At 43.6% G+C, this 16,586-nt stretch overlaps 2 protein-coding genes across 4 annotated transcripts in view; both read right to left on the bottom strand.

Annotated features, from left to right (window-relative positions):
* The window catches only part of gsk3ba (glycogen synthase kinase 3 beta, genome duplicate a), a 34,354-nt gene extending 32,538 nt beyond the window's left edge, over nt 1-1,816 (bottom strand). Inside the window, exon 1 of one of the 2 annotated variants that reach the window (XM_047601184.1) lies at nt 485-1,816. In XM_047601184.1, coding sequence (XP_047457140.1) covers nt 485-572 — 88 coding nt within the window. In that variant the 5' untranslated portion in view covers nt 573-1,816. The remainder of the gene's footprint in view (nt 1-484) is intronic. The other variant, XM_047601185.1, reaches the window with a different exon arrangement.
* An 835-nt stretch (nt 1,817-2,651) lies between these two features.
* Nucleotides 2,652-16,062, bottom strand: gpr156 (G protein-coupled receptor 156). Of its 2 annotated transcripts, none has more exons than XM_047601020.1 (10): nt 14,911-16,062; nt 12,323-12,475; nt 8,862-8,989; nt 8,654-8,777; nt 8,454-8,564; nt 7,367-7,492; nt 7,144-7,239; nt 6,646-6,882; nt 5,827-5,985; nt 2,652-5,155 (listed from the first exon to the last, which is right to left on the bottom strand). In XM_047601020.1, the coding sequence occupies exons 2-10, from the start codon at nt 12,461-12,463 to the stop codon at nt 3,800-3,802; spliced, it is 2,478 nt and encodes an 825-aa protein (XP_047456976.1). In that variant the 5' UTR covers nt 12,464-12,475; nt 14,911-16,062; the 3' UTR covers nt 2,652-3,799. The 2 variants fall into 2 exon arrangements, with proteins under 2 accessions (XP_047456976.1, XP_047456977.1); XM_047601021.1 differs by lacking the exons at nt 12,323-12,475; nt 14,911-16,062 and adding exons at nt 9,897-10,963; nt 11,371-12,300 and having other exon boundaries at nt 2,653-5,155.
* Nucleotides 16,063-16,586: the final 524 nt, after the last annotated feature.

The following is a 16,586-nucleotide window of genomic DNA, read 5'->3' as shown; positions in this document are numbered from 1 at the left end:
GCTGTGTAGTAACACCGCTATGAGATCTAATCTACATTCACGTTGGCATTAATCAGACCGGATCTGCGGTAAAAAAAGGAGGGGACTTGGTTTGTAACCTGGGCCGGTGCCAATACTACCTTTCCCCCTGGCCTAAGCCTGGCCCGGCCCTGCCCGGCGCGGCCTGCCAACCCCGGTCAGACTGACCGGCCCCGGGGCGGCGCGTCAGGGCGCAGCGGTGCGCGGTCACACCGAAGCGAGAAAGCGGCGTGTGTGTGTGTGTGTGTGTGCCGCTCAGCGCCGTCCAATCTCAGCCCCATGACACAGATATATGACGGGGACTAAGCCAAACGTTGTGCTCGCTTGACACATTTTCCGGCTGCCGAGTGAGAAGGCGATTGTGCGAGCATGTGTGGAGCCTACTATGGGCCTGGTGCATGCAGGAGAGAGAGAGAGAGAGGAAAAAAAAAAAAAGGTGCTCTAGGATTACAGGGGGTGTACTTACTGCTGACTTTCATGCTGCCGAAAGCAGAAGGCTGCGGCACTGGTTTGCAGCTCTCCGCGAAGGATGTGGTCCTGGGCCGACCCGACATGATCCAATCCCTTTTGATTCTCTCGACTCGGGAGACTGTGGCTTGTTAAACGGCAGCGCTGAACGATCCGCCGGACCTTCTCATCCAAAAAAGGATGACAGTATATGTAATGTCACTATTATTCACAGGGAGGACAGTCAGAAAAGACACCCCCTTTTATCCCACGATCCTCCACGCTACTTGGTATCACCTAATAAACTACCCTTTCTTTCCCACGTACAGTCAATCAGAGCATCGTTTCCTCCTTATAATCCAGGTTTTCTCTCAACGGGCCTTTGAAGACACGTCTCCGACTAAAATAGTCATGAATCTGGCCTCTCCCTGTGGCCCCCCTGTTTAAAACCAAATGCGATATCTCGGTGGGTGTGGGATCAATTTCACGAGTTCGGATGTGGGTCCGGCGCGGAGGACAGATGAATGCGGCGTTTTCTCGTCGATTCGGGACACATGCAGTTCCTCTTCATATCCCGATGTGGAGGCTCAATGATCCGACGGCCATGGCGGCTCCCTCGCTGTACCCTTAGCCTACAGACGGTCCACCGGAAAATCAGCCCTCTACAACGGATTCACCGGCTTCACGCGCACTCAAAATCCGGTCCCACCGCTGTCAAATTCCCGTGTCTTAGCCGAGACCCAGGGGCAGTGAGCTGCTCGGAAAATGATGGTCTTTAGGAACAGTGCGACGATACTGATTTTTTTTTTTTATTCCTTCCCCATAGGTTTCGGGCTCGCAGTCTTTGTCGCTGCGCACATTATCTACGTCGCTGCCGTAAAGCGTTACAGGAACTGTTAGAGGAGTTCACGCTCCTGACGCAAACCTCAACGGAGAATAGCAAAGCCGTGAACGCGCACGCTGTGAATCTGGGGTGGCCGGTTTAGCCAATCAGAGAGAGTATCCTTCACAAATGGGCGTTACCGTGAGTCCCCGTTGTCCAATGGAAGTGCAGCTCTGGAGCACCACATGGCATAATTTGCTCCGCACCGCCCTCACGACTTCAAAGGGTTTTCTCCATGCCGCGACGGGGACAATGGGCGGAGCTGCCACCCGAGATTGATGACTCCGTGGGCCAATGGGGCTCCGGGACCAGGCCCGTCAATTCAAATGGACCAGCTGTCACTGAGCGCCGGTGGTCATGCAGCACTGTTGCCATGTAAGTCACAAAAGCCTATCCTCTACCTCTGCTAAACAGTGGTACACCCATTAAACAAGAGCCTCCTGTCAGAATTTAGCTTATTTTTGCGACTTTAAAAGCTACTTAGTTTGATGTATGATTCTATAACTGTATTTTTTTTATTAATATTGATTAACTCTTCAGTGTTTGTATTTGTTATTTACTTATTAAAATATTACATATTATCCCTCCTAACAAAAAACGAGCATCTCCAATTTCACATCTTTCTTTTTTAAAATTTAACATTAGTACAGTAGCTTGCCCCTATAATGCCCCTATAAGTTGAATTACATTTTATGATAACTTGCATATTGTGCAAAATAAAAAATATCTTGCACTGCATATTCTTTTACTACCTTGGACCTATTTGTGCATTTTATGTGTGGGAGAGCCGTGGCTTTCTCCAGTGCATTTCTTTTTGCATCTCGGTATTCCATTTAGACAATAAATGATTAACCTTGAACTTTTGCTCATGTTATATCAATCGGGTTTAATCTCAATGTATAAGTATAAATTTGGGTCAGCTGGCCTTTGAAACCACCCATTGCTTATTGTTTTTTGTTTGTTTGTTTTTTTTACTTCTGGAAATAATGACTCTATGAACTGTATATCACTAACAATTCTAAATAACGTGTTAATGCATGCATGTTGGTCCCAATCATAAATGCATGGTGTTCTATAATCTGGCTACTCAGAAATAAGAAGTATTTAAAGGTTATGACTAATCTATAAAATCTGAGCAATCCGTTACAGATTATAAACCATTAACAAAGGGTAACTTGTTAAAAGAAATTACCTAAAACTCTACTCTACTGCCGGTATAGCTCATCTCAAGCAGAATGCATTTCACTTTTCTTATCTTAACGGGGAAGTCCTTCCTCCTTCACAATGATAGGTTGGCTAGTACATATATATATAAACTCTGTTATGCTTCATATGAAAGGGAATTTCTCCTCGGCTGCTCCTTCAGTGGTTCACAAGCAGAATAGACAGAGCAGCCGCATCTCAAAGGCAGGCAGCTGAGCAGAAGTAACGCAAGACACTGTTTTCCCTTTGCAGCAACACCTCCCCCGGCAAACACGCATTTTCCCATTTGTGGTAGGAAAAAAAAAACACAGTGAGGCAGATTGTGGAAAGGGGTGCGAGTGAAGGGCAAGTCAGAAAAGAATATGTGTATAAATATGTGTATAGAATATGAAGTTTGCAAATATTCTAAAGCTGAGGAAATGTTTAGCATTTTAACATGAAACGGTCTGCGTTAGCATTTTAACATAGCACAGTTAAAAAATGTTTCTGCAGAACAAGTGGTGATTTTCTTTTTCTTTTGCACGGAGGCTAGAATCAGAAGTCAAAGGCCAGCAGCTCGTTCACACACAGAAACTGTAACACTGTAGATAGTTGTGACCTTGGTATATTAAAAACTCTCATTGACACAGGGCAACGATAGTGACAAGGGTGGAGATAAGTAACAGCATGAAACCCTCCTTATCGTTATGTACATAATACATGCATCTGCTTAGGGCCACTCAAGATAAATTAAGTCAGATTATGCAACAACAATAGCAACCAACATCTTAAGAATCACGTGAAACAGTAAAAATGGCCCAGAACAGAAATCTGTACACAAAACAAATAAATATTAAAATAAATACAGCATTTGCACAGTAGCTAATAGAATGCACATTTCTAATGATCTGTGAAAGAGCTTTCTGCCATCCCATTTTCTGAAATACATTTTAGGACATCTTGGTTTTTCATTTGACAGTAAAAAAAAAAAAAAAAGAAATAATAATACTAATGCCACAAGTAATATTAAAAAAAAATACCACTGTGTGCTTTTGATCACAAGGAATACACAGGAATGTCAACCGTCTCTTCAAACAGAATGAAATATAACACTAAAAGCTACTGTCAAATTATCTCCCATTAGAAAAGCGCATGACACATGATTATCGCTGTGCCTGCTTTATCCTCAAAGCTAATTTTGGACATTTCTAGGGACATAAATTCAAGTGGTGGAGATGGATGAATATGTAAAGTGCCGTGAACACGTGATCATACAAAAGTGGGTTTGAGGTCTTCTTTGAATACCACAGGGCGTGGGGAGCGGTAGAGGCCCGTATAGCTGTCATACTCGCTGTCGGAGGAGTCTGACGAGCTGTCGGAGCACAGGAGCGAGCCTCGCTGCAGGCAAGACTCACAATAAGGGCGGTGGTAGTAGCAGTAGTCGGTTGAGCTGCTAGAGTCTGAGTCCCAGTACCCGCATGAGTCTCTAATGTGTTTATGGTGCTGCTCATTATCACCTCCCACTTCCACATCAGGTGGAGCCGAGTGCTTCTCTCCTGCACAACGCAATCTGTGACACCTTGAAACGCACCTTTGACATTTTCCTCCCACTTCCTCCCCTTCTGCATCATCCTCTTCCCTTTCCCCCTCGAGCTCACCGTGGGGAACCTGGAGAAGTTCATCATCCACAGATAAACCCTCCGGGTGATTTCCTGGATTTTGGTGTTCACAGTTTGTTCTCATCTCCCCACAAATAGCAATGTCTGAACCTGTGTAGAAGCAGGGAGGGGCCAAACCTCTTCTGGAGGAGTGAAAGGGCGGCCGCCGTTTTCTCATCGAGTAGGGGGAGATGCTTGGGTAGCGGAAGAAAACAGGTGGATGAGGGGAGCGGGGTGACCGAATGGAAAGAGGGGAGAGCGTGGGGAGTTTGTTCAGTTTTAGCTGAGAGGGCGTCCTGGATGCCTGACCGGGAGAGCGAAGAGCTGTTTCCGTGACTGCGTCCACGCTCAGCTCCTGGAGGATCTCCTGCAACTGTTCACTGCTAATAAAACCAGTTGGCCTCGCATTTACTCCCTGCTGAAACGTTAGACCGCTATCGCTGCCAAAGGTTTCCATGCGAGAGGGGTTCAATCCTCTGCGCGATTGTAGAGAAGTGACAAACTCAACTGTCTCCTCTGCTGTCCTGAGAAAGCCAGGGAATGTGGTGGACAGGGGCTGTTTAATGTCCTCTTCTGTTCTGGACTCTCGGACTGTAGGGCCAGTAGTAGATCCCCTTCTCTTAGTTTCAGTTGCATTAATATCAGCGGGGAGAGGAGAGGAAACACAAACAGGGGCTGAGGAGTTAGAAACAGAGGAAGGCTCAGAGGATGGTTCAGCAGCAGCAGCAGATAATGAAACAGGAGGAGAAATAGGGTAAGGTGAGAGATCAGAGACGGATATTCTGGATTTAGTGTCTCTCTGAGATGGAGAAGAAGAAGGGGGGCCTTCAGATGGAAGTTCAGTGGTCTGGGTGGCGGAGGAGTCCATGTCTGGGTCCTCAGAGGGCTGGCTGGCTGACATGAGTCGCAGGAGTTTATCCTTGGCGTTATTCACCTGCTCCTGAAGGCTGTCAATCACAGCATTCTTCTGGAAATTGCACCAACAAACAGAAGTGTTTAACATTTTGAGAAAGGAAAAGGAAACTGTGCATATATGAGTTTCATACCTTTTTAATATGAACTGAGCAAGTCAGAGAAAGCAGTCAAGATATTGTGTCATTTAGAAACTTAAGCTGTAATGTATTCTTTTAGCTGTTTTTTTTTTCTTTTTCTAATTTTGATAGCTTGGACACATGAAATTGTACTCCATATGAAGCTCCAGATAATTGTATCAGGAACATGTCTATACTTCAAAATGATTTTTGTATTAATATATGAGCCATTACTTTGTCAGTGCATTTCTTAGATTAAACAACAAACAAAAGGGATCAAAGTAGGGGCCTAGTGGGACACCACAAGTAACTTGCACCATATCAGTGAGCAGGAATCCAAAAATCTATCCAAAGAATTTCATTATTGTTTAAACCTGCATACATTTCATCAACCACATGGGTTTGACTAAGCTTCTACAACAGCTTTCTAAGGCCAGATACTATCTGGATAATTTAAAATGTAATCCAAAACAAATCAGAATAATTTAAATGTTTTTGTTATATATATTTATGTAAGATCTAGATTCATATGGATTCTAATAAAGATCCAAAATATTCTTATCTTTCTTACTGAATAGTAGATTTTAAGCAGGAAGCAATACATTACCTCATTAATGAGTTTTTTCATGGAGCTGTTTTCTCCTAACAGGTAGTAAATCTCGTCCTGACTGTACACAGACGGCTGGCTCTTACTGGGGCTGCTGAAATACTTGGCCATCTGACTCGGGTTGTTCTGGTCCTCCTCAAACTGCCGCCACTGGGTCAGCTGCAAAGTGACAAGTGTGACATTTCAGATTTGGAAAAATGTCTCACTTATTTTCAGCAAGTGATACCACTAGTAGTAAGTTGTACGTGCAACATTTGACCTGAGGTTTTTGACCAGGTGTGCTTGAGCTCATTGCTCATTGTTCAAATATTTCCTTCCTCTCCTCTGCAGAAGCATTCCTTTATCGAAACATAAACCCTCTGCCAGACTCTCAGAGTGTCATAAACCTGTTTGCAACAGCTTACGTAGTTTTGACTCATAAACACCCCCTGTGTGAGTCATGCTCCACTGATAGACATGGAAAACTGACACACATATGGAAACTGCAAGTGCGAACACGACAGTCAATCACAGAATTGACGAGTTTTATCCAAACAATAAACAAAAAGTGGTACACATAGCTGACACCCATCTGTCTGTTTGTCATGTATCTGTCTGTACACTTCCCATCTGTCTGAATGACTCCCTGTATTTACTGCTGGTTTACAGACACATTTTTTTAATTATTGCATGACAGTTCTGACTAAAAAGTAGTTCCTCTGAGTTGTGGTTTTCTGCGATGCTACCAAACAGAAGGTGTCACCTCCTCCAACTCCAACTTAAAACTTCTCAGTTTCATCATTTCTTTCACGCAGCTTGCATATTTGTCTAGTTTCTTACCTGAGGCACAAATAGCATGCAGTTAGTAGCTAGCGTGCAGATTAAGATGGCTCCAGCCACGGCGGTGTAGATCAGGTTGGGCCAGGCCTTCAGGAAGATAAACACAGGGACGGCTACAGCGGAAGAGACGGTGACCAAAGTGACGGCTGTTATGATGGTGGGAGACTGGTTGACCGGGGGATGACTCACATTGCTGGTTAGTCCTGCCAGATAAGTGCCATACAGGAGAAGACAACCCTAAAAAGAAATTAATATACTTTTTAATGTTAGTTCTGCTCAAATGGGTGGTGGATGTTTGGAAGTTTGGGGAATTCAGTTCTAAGGATTGTGAATTTAGAGACAAACTTCATCTTTACATTGAGATAAAGTAATTTTTGAATGCAAACAAAACACATAAAATATGGTATAAATTGAGTGACTTTATGAAATGATAACTTAAAGCGGTCATCCTTTTTAAAACACTGTGTGAAAACTGAGATTGAGTAGAGATAACTTTACCTTCTGGACAGTAATAATTATGATCCATAGATTGGAGTATGCAGAAGAACAAGAGTATAGCTGAGACAAAGAGTAGGAAATGTCCCTCTCCATCACCTACAACAAGGAGAGCAAACACTATCAATTAGTTGATAATTGGCAGAACATGCCAGTATGAGTTGATATATTCAATACCTGCAGTGCAACAAAGCTCAATCATAACTTGATTAATAATAAATCCTACCTTGACAGCAGCTCCAACAGACCGTGAACACCTGACGGGGTCTGTGAGGCTCCAGATGGTGAGGATGAGCATGTCGACCAGGATCAACAGAGCCACCATGCCCATCAGTTGGATGTCTCGGATGATCTGAGGAACAGAAACTAAAGTCACCAATCACATTAAAAAAAAAAATTACATACAAAAAACTAATTATTACAAGAAATTGCAGAGAAAAACACTCTGAAGTGTATTGTTACAATTATATATTTGGTGGAAATATAGCTCTTAATACCATACTACATTTAAAATGCAAGCACCACATTGCAACTTCAATGCGACAACTGTCAGTTTAACTTATTGCAACACATGTCATTTTCAAATAAAGCCATAATTTCAGTAACCCGGTTAGAAAAGAACAAGAGAACAGAACAGATTTCTGAGTATGAAGCACAGAAACACGGCTCCAAGAGCAAGGAACAAATAAGACACCAGCCTGGGAGATTTCATAAAGATGGGAAACGGAACAACAGCATCAGTACGTAAGTACGGTATAGGAAGAGTCATAACACCAATAACAGCAGGATTGTTTGCAGAAACGGTTGCTTCTGTGATGCCCAGAGAGCTTAAAGCACATTTTGAAGTCAAGAAGTATCCAGAAAAGGAATTTTCTAACATGACCCAAAATGTTTTTAAAAAAAAAAAAAAAAAAAAAAGACAGACTAACAAAAAGAAAAAGAAAACATCTCACTACAGATTTGGAGGAGGATGACATCTTTTTTAAAAAAAAATACTATAAAAAAAAGAAAAAAAGAAAAGAACAGTGGACTAAGTTTTTTTTTTTTGCATTAATGTATTTTTCAGTGTAGTCGGTCAGTTAGTTTTCAGTTGTGTATCAAATACCATGAACGTCAAGTTAGAATTGAATCCAATCAAGATGAAATCATTTTGGATATTTGCAAAGAAATGTACTAGTTTAGGTTGCATACCACACAATTTACTGTATATAATGAACAAGATGCTGGTTAACCAAAATACTCATGGCTCAAAGACTGGATCTTTGGATGCTGAAAACAGATGGGACTGCCCAAAGCCTGAGGAGCATGCCTACCACTCTCTTGTCAGGGACTCGCTGGGTGAACACTCTGTACAGTCTCCATGTCTTCCCTAGAATCGGCCCAAACACCAGAGTACTGCCGACACAAAGCGTCCACGCCCGAGCCTATAGGAGAGACCATCACATTTAAAGTTACCTGAAAATCAGCAACCCCAAAACTGTCATGCAGTATTGACTGTCACTTGGGTGCTTACTTGTAGCAAAGCTATGGACGATTGGGAATGTTCATCAACGGCAAACAGGAAGCCGGCGCTATAGGTGAGGACACTTCCAAAAAGAGTCAAGACATTCAGGTTGGGGCTGGACATCTTCACTATCCTGATGATACATAACATACAGAGAATTGGTTAGCTCCTGTGAATTGCGATTCGTCTGTGAGTTTGTGCATAGGTTTCGGTCTACCTGTTGTTTTTGAAGCGCAACGTGAAGAGGAGAAAGCAGAACTCCAGCAGGATGCCACAGGAGAGCAGTGTCCACACCACCGCACTCAGCACTGGGGAGAGGGAACGCCTCGGGACCTCCACCGACTTCTACACACATGCACACACACATGCAAATCCTTTAAAATCTAACACAACTAACCCTTGCCCTTGCCCTAGCCCTAGTCGTAGCCCTAGCCCTAACCCTAACCCTAACCCAAATTTACATAAGTAATGTGTTTGGTTTTAAATGTCAAATGTGCAAAAACAACCACAAAGAGTAGTTCCTTTCAGTACACACAATTTTATTAAAGCAAACAGCATAAAATCTTATCACAGTTTCAACAACATTTGTTTATCCAACAACAAAAGTGATAGTTAGAAAATAGCCGAACACATTAAGCAACTGCTCAAATGTTCTGAAATTTTAGATGCTGACAGGTGAAATGATGAGGGGGGCAGAGTTGACGCCGCCATGATTCCGCCGGGGGTTAAAGTAGGGGAAAAGTCGTTCATTGAAAGAGTATCCAGTGAACGTGTAGATGTGAGAGTGCGAGTCTGCATTATAAAAAGAAACCTGCCCCCACTCCAGATCCACGTACACCCCGATTCTCTCTGGCTCCTCGACCAGTGGCAGACAGACAGGAGGGTTGCTGAGTGCCCAGTAACTCCCACCATCTCTCATCCCTAGAGTCCAGTAGCCTCTTTCGGGGTTTAACGTATTCCCCCCTTTTCTGTTCACAGACTCAAGCCCGACTCCGATATCCCACTCAGTCTTCCCTTTCACCTGGACCTCAAAGTACAACCTGCCAGAGGAGAAACCCTCCTTTCCCAGAACACTAACACAGGGGTAGAATCTCTCTGGATTGTCAGGAAGGTTCAGGGCCACCTCTCCATGATAGACCTCCTTCCTGTTTTCAGACAGCACCAGTTTGGGATGAGCCGTGTCGGGATCCAAATTAACGTCTACGGTGCATTGCCGCACCCTCTGAAATTCAGTCTCGCAAAGCCTCTTCACCTCGGCCTTTACCGTCTCCTCCAGTTGAGATGCGACTCTCCGGACCGCTCTCCTCACGGTCCCCACGTATTCGGCGCTATTTACGCAGGTGTCAGACCAATCTTTGGTGGCTGGAATTGTGGAGAGAACGGGAAAGCACTGGAAAAGAAAGAGGTCGTCTTCAGTGTTTGAGAGCTCCTCCAGTTCTTTACTCCTGTGCCTCAGTTGATTAATCTCAAGCTCCAGCTCAGCGATAACCCCGTTGGCCCTGCTTTCCACTTGCCTCTGCTTTGCGCCAATCACCTCGGCCACCTCAGCGCGGCCTCTCTGGACGAACTGGAGCAGTTTGTTGAAGACTTGCAAACTCTCTTCAATCTCCCTTTCTGCGTTTCTTCTGCTGAGCTCAACGGTTTGATTGATCTCACAGATTTTCTGCAGCCGGCCTTGGATCATTTCTTCCACTTCTGCGCTGATGCCTCCAATCTGGGCTCTCCTGTCTCTGCTCACGTCCTCGATACGGACAGTCTGATGAGCCTTGTGGTCTTTCCTAACGCATGCCTGGCACACATGCATCTGGTCGGTGCCACAGAACAGATCCAGGAGCCTCTCATGTTTCTTGCATAGCCTGTCTTGCATGTTCATCATGGGCTTGATCAGGTGGTGTGTCTTTAAGGTGCCTAGGACGTGATGGGGCTCCAGGTGAGTCTCGCAGAACGAAGCCAAACAATCCAGACAGGATTTAAGAGCCTTGACCCTTTTTCCAACACAAACATCACACAAGACTTCTCCCTTGCAGCCCACTGACTGATCCAAAACGCTGGTTTCATTTTCATGTGATCTCTCAACTAGCTGTCGAAACTGGGAAGTCACCTCTGATATGAACGTGTTAACTTTGAGGTCGGGCCTTGTGTACAGCTTGTGCTTACACATTGGGCACTGCGGTAGAATAGCGCTCTGCAGGTATCTTTGTATGCAGTCTTTGCAGAAGTTGTGCCCACAAGGTGTGGAGACTGGTTGGTTGAAGACATCCAGACAGATGGGGCAAAGAAGCTGCTCCTTAGACAGCACTCCGCCAGCAGTAGCCATATCTGGTAACACACACGGACAGAAAACAGGTGGGTTTTAACTAAATAAGTAGACTGCTTCTATTTTTGTTTTTTTCCGCTGTATTAGTTGGCTTAGAAACACTTGTGCATGGCAAGCTGCCCACCTCTACAAATAGCAACAAATGAACGGTGTTACATTTCATCAAAGGGTATTTCATCTTGACGGTTTTCATGTCCACTGAGCTCAATATACAAGCATGAAGAGGGAATGTAAGGCCAGTAAAAATAAAGTAACACAATACATTAATACACTCTCTTGTTAGGTAATGATAACAAAGGAAACTCACTAATCTCTTCCCCCTTGGGTGAAGATGCAGACGCCTCTTTGAAACTGATCTGTGCATAAATTAACATTATACAGCATGAAAGAAATCAAAGAGATAACTCACCTCGTTTCTGTGCAGTGCAGCCAGGAAAGAAAGTTGCATTTGTGTTCCTTCACGCGGGGTCTCCACGACTTTAGTTTCTATTCGGAAAGTCACATGACACTCTGTGGTGCACGTCTCACGGTGTTGCTCAGTCTTCTCTTAAAGGCACCAGCGAGTGAGACACTAAACATAGCTTCAGTAGTCCATCCCCCTTAACCTTTCTCATCTCCTAGTATTCAAATGATCTCACCAGTGGAATATTACCGCATTTCGAGTAAGTTCTCGTTTGATGTATTTTATTTGTTCAGCAACGTCAGTGGGCGAGTACAGAAAAGCTGTTTTTTTGTAAATCGAAACTTCTATTAAATTGTGTCATGTCATTCATTAATCTAGTTATATTAATGTGTTTCTCACTAATAAAACAATTTATAATAGTATACTTTATTCACGTGAACTTATTTATACGTAGATTACAAAGGATATATTTGGATCCTTTAACCCTTTTTAGATTTGCATATTACAATTGTGTGTGCGGTTTAGTATAACTGCCCTGCACTAAATCTCAGGCTCGAGTAGGTCGCGGTCTTCAGCGTGTGTTAAAAATAACGAAGAGAGCTTTTAATACAACTGTGTTTTGAACCCTAATGTGGTCGGTGTTGAGTTGTACTGTGTTGTACTGACACATGTTTATTTCTGACATCCAATTCAACAGCACCACAAACTACATCCTCCAGCTAACACCTCACACTTGTTTTGGCAAGTGAGTGTACCATGCGCACTATATTTAGGAATGTGAATATGATATTAATGAAGCTTGGGTGTCTGATCAATCTGGGCTATGTCTGCCTTGAATTCTACATTTATATCTGCCTTGAATTCCCCAAAAAATGTGTTGTCTCGCTGTATTATTCACTTTATTATTTTACTTATATATGTGTAATAATGTGCATACTTTGAGAAGGAGATGGATTACCGTGCTTAGGCTGCATAGTCTCTGCAGAATGTCGATGCCCTCCTGGCGACTGACTCCTGACTGGATGAAGCAAAGTGGGGAATCACACTGGGAGCTGCAGTTCAGCTCAGGCTCCATGACTGACCCCAGTCTGCGCACCATCACACACACATCCTAAAGAGGAATCAAGTGATACGACATTTGATAGTTACACATATTAGGAAACAGTGATGTGCTTCCGTTCCCAGATTTATAATTCACTCAGTAGTTGTAGGACTTGTGGCCACCACAGTGTGGTGCTCTGACTGAAACCACTGAGAGGGCGAGCGACGGGGACATTTTTCTGTGCTTGGATACGAGATCAAGGGGGAAAACGCTTCAGATCAGACAAATAAACTTAACAGGCGCTAAGCCTAGAATAAAGAAAGAATAAAGTGTTTCCAATCCCACAACTGAGAAGCCAGGAGTCCTGTGTGACAAGAAGACTGCATGTATCTGCTTATACTGGGTGTTCAGAAACACTGTGTCATGACAGGGGTAAAGTATCCACAGTGGACCACAGTCTGTTGACACATACGCTTGTGCACAAAAACTGAAAAAGAAAAAAAAAAAAAAAAGCTGCCATGTGACCCAAGCTATCATTTACAGTTTCGCCGAGGGCCACCCAATCTGTAATCAGCCCGTTTATTTAAGGCACCTGAGACTGTAGAGGTAAATTTTTATCACCAAACAACAGTTTGTCACAGTTGCCACAGGCATTTTTATGAGGCTACCTCTTGTGCTGCACTGACATGTTGCAGATTTAATTATGTGCCACGGTATCACCTGATACTCTGAGCTGTAACTAGACTGAGTCTGATCGCTGCGAACGTCGCAGTGACTCAGCCTCAGGTTGCCGCGGCGATGTAAGACCACTTGTACTGATACAAATTAGCAGACAGGTGAGTGTTTATGTGAGTGGCGCGTTGTTAGCAGTCGCATGTCTCGTCACTGTCTGTAGAATGACTCAAGGATGGCCGAATTACAAAAAGAATAAACAATAGACAATATAATAATCCACGCAATGGGACATATAAATGAATTATTTGAACGATACTAAATGTAAATTACTACGTGAAGCTCACGGAGACCTATTTCCAAAAACGCAACGGTGTTAACAGAACAATGAAGCTCCCTGGCCAGCATATCTGGGAAATGTCTGGAGTTCCTGTTCATGTCCTTTCGTCACTTTCCGAGTTTAGATCACAGTTCTGCTTCTCCCCGCAGGAAAAGCCGGCAGAGAGAGGCATTTCCTCCAGCGTTTTTTTTTTTTTTTTCTTTTTTCAAAATCCTGCCTCAGGATTCAGGTCGAGAGAAAAAACCCGCCACCCCGCAGAGGTCGACAAAGGTTGACCAACATCCAGCGGCGGAGGTCAGCGTGCAAGCAGCGAAAAAACAGGGCCCTACAAGCCGGGTTTTGTTTTATGGACATGTTTTGACAGTTCACGATCGTCATGAGGAGTGCCTTTTGAAGTCTTGAAGGCTAAACCACAAGTAATACCTGAGCTACCTGTGGCCTTGGACGTTTTCCTTCAACGCCTTCCCTCCATCTGTTTGCCCTCACCCCTCCTTCCCCCATCCGTTCCTCATGCTTATGTAAAGCGATTTGTGTACTGAAAGGCGCTATAGAAATTCAACTTATTAGTATTATTATTATTGTTATTAACGCGGGATGGGCCTAATCTGCCGGATGCTTCGTTTTCACTGGCTACCTTACCCTTACACGTCCCTTTAAGTGTCATTTCTCTTTCATTTCTTTACCTGCTGCTGGGAACATTTTAACCACCTGTGACAGGCTGCCGTGCTCAGCCTGTGCCTTGAGACTTGTAATGAAAATGGAGTAAAGCCCATTCATTGTTCCGTCAATCACCCTGTTTGTCTTTTAAGATTAGGGCTCTGCAACTGCCAGATGTAAAGCCCGGTTCAGGGGCCAATATTGAAACATTCCTTCTGAGTCAGTAATCCGTTTATAAGTTTATTCTTTAAGCTGAGTTAGAATGCAATTACTGGCTCTGTAAGCCAGCCGCGGGCTGGGCGCACGCCACCTTTTTGCCACATGGTGCACTTATGTTGCAGTGGTTCCTTAAAATCGAGTCCAAATCATATCAGAAGATGAAAGGCTGGATCAGGAGCCGGCACCGTGTATGAAACCATGTGGTCATTTCAAGCAGAACGCCGAGAAAGTGCAACACAGCGTGGAGAAAGATTCACGGTTTGACTATATAAAATAAGCACATCGGTTTAAAAGGAAAGAGAAAGTATACTTAAAATATTTAAATGTTATAAGTAATATGACTGAAGAAAGAGTCATAATAGTAATAATAACATAAAAAAAGCATTTTATTATAGATGATGTGACACTGATTTATAAATATTTAAATATTTAATTTCCAATAGCTGCATGTTAATCAGCCTGTTTGGTGAAAGAGATGCTCACTTAAGGCTGCATCAGTGAAGCTGAGCTAAAAAGGAAAAACCACGGCCTAGTTGCCCCAAATCTAATTTGTTTGAAAGTGTGGAATAAGAAAGAGAGAGAGAGAGAAAGAAAAAAAAGGAAAAAAGTGGCAAACCTCTGTCTTCAAAGGGCACGGAGGATCCCATCGCCTCGTCCCGCTTCATACTCCATTGCACAAGACTCAGAAACGTTATGACAAAACCAGAAAATAAATAGAAAGGTGATTCGTTATCTACCATTGCTACATGGTTCTCGTGGCAACGCGGCTGAAATGAATTCAAAATTAGCCCGTCCGGGAAGATCCTGTCAGTTTGGGAAAGTTCACCAGACTGCAGGAGTTCTCATTTGAGCTCGGAGGGAGGGAGGGAGGAGTGAGTGTGTGGAGAGGAGGTGTCTGTGCTCGCTCTCTCTCTCTCTCTCTCTCTTTCTCTCTTTCTCTCTCGCTCTCTCACACTCTCCCCCCACAGTGTGATGTGACCCATGTGGAGCAGCAGGTTGTGCAGTTGTGACAGTTGTGGGTGCAGCATTTTTACTGTGGCCCCCAGGGGCACCACCAGGTTGGCAGATCGGACAGGGCGGCACAATCTCGCAGACCAAATAGATTACACTGAAAAACACCGCCAGTGTCGGTGGAAAGACAAACACACGCATCACCTCTGCTCTGTTTCCCCAAAACACACGTTTACGGTAAAATAGCTCTGCGGCCTGATCGACGTACAAAAAGAGGCGCTCTCTACGGAATGAAAGAAAGAAAGAAAGAAAGAAAGAAAGAAAGAAAGAAAGAAAGAAAGAAAGAGAGAGCAGGAACATTTCGGCTTTTGTTCCGCCAGCCATAAGATGCATAAAGGTGTTATTAAGGCGTCACAGAGATTTACAGTGTGAGCCTACACACAGGGTCATTCCTGATGAGGGAGTGCCTCTGCTCCTGACATCTGCTAAAAGGGGAAAAGGAGACACGCACGTAGATTATTCCAGAAGAGGAGAATATGCAGATATCCATTCATGCTCGCTCGCCGTCAATCCCTTTGATTCGCACACGCGCGGGTTCCTTTCATCTGCGCGCAGTATAGGTTCACTGGTACATATAAACAGGAAGAATCACGGCATAGTCACTCGAGGGTTTCTGTTTCAATTTCGCATTAAGAGCCACCTGAAACGCAGAACAAGTTCACACTCTATCAGGTACACATGATGAGGAAACACTAACGTCTCCACGGTTTGTTATGAGTAATACCAACGTTAACATGACCCGGACCTTATATATATGAATAAAGGCCTGAACAAGTCCCTGCTGATCTTTGTCGAGTGAAAATCTTCATTGGAAGCAAAATAAATGGAAAAGATTTCAAAACTGAACTAGTGAAATAATAGTTTTTTTATATATAGTTTGAAATGAATACATTCATTCATGTTTCAAGACCAAACACCCAATTGTGTCTGTTTCTAACCTACGATGTGTGTAGTGTGAGTGGTTCACTTCTATCATGTTGTAGGATGTTTTCATGCAGGGAAACTGTTGCCACACTCTGGTATTTAAGCTGATAATGTGCAGAATGAACAGCTGATTGTGAACGTAACTCAGGATTACGTCCAGAAGCACAATTAGGTGCAACAGCCAATACTGAACTTCTGAACTGTTACCAGATGAGAAATAAATATAGCACAACTCCTCGCTCTGAGTGTGCATAACCCATATTTATACCGATATTGTGAAATAACTCACTTTCTTTTCATATACTTGTATATATTTCCTTATACATTTATTGGACTCTAGACTCACCATGTGCAATC

This window comes from Mugil cephalus, chromosome 12 (assembly GCF_022458985.1).
Source record: "Mugil cephalus isolate CIBA_MC_2020 chromosome 12, CIBA_Mcephalus_1.1, whole genome shotgun sequence".
Classification (NCBI taxonomy): domain Eukaryota; kingdom Metazoa; phylum Chordata; class Actinopteri; order Mugiliformes; family Mugilidae; genus Mugil; species Mugil cephalus.
This window is presented reverse-complemented; position numbering and strand designations above follow the sequence as displayed.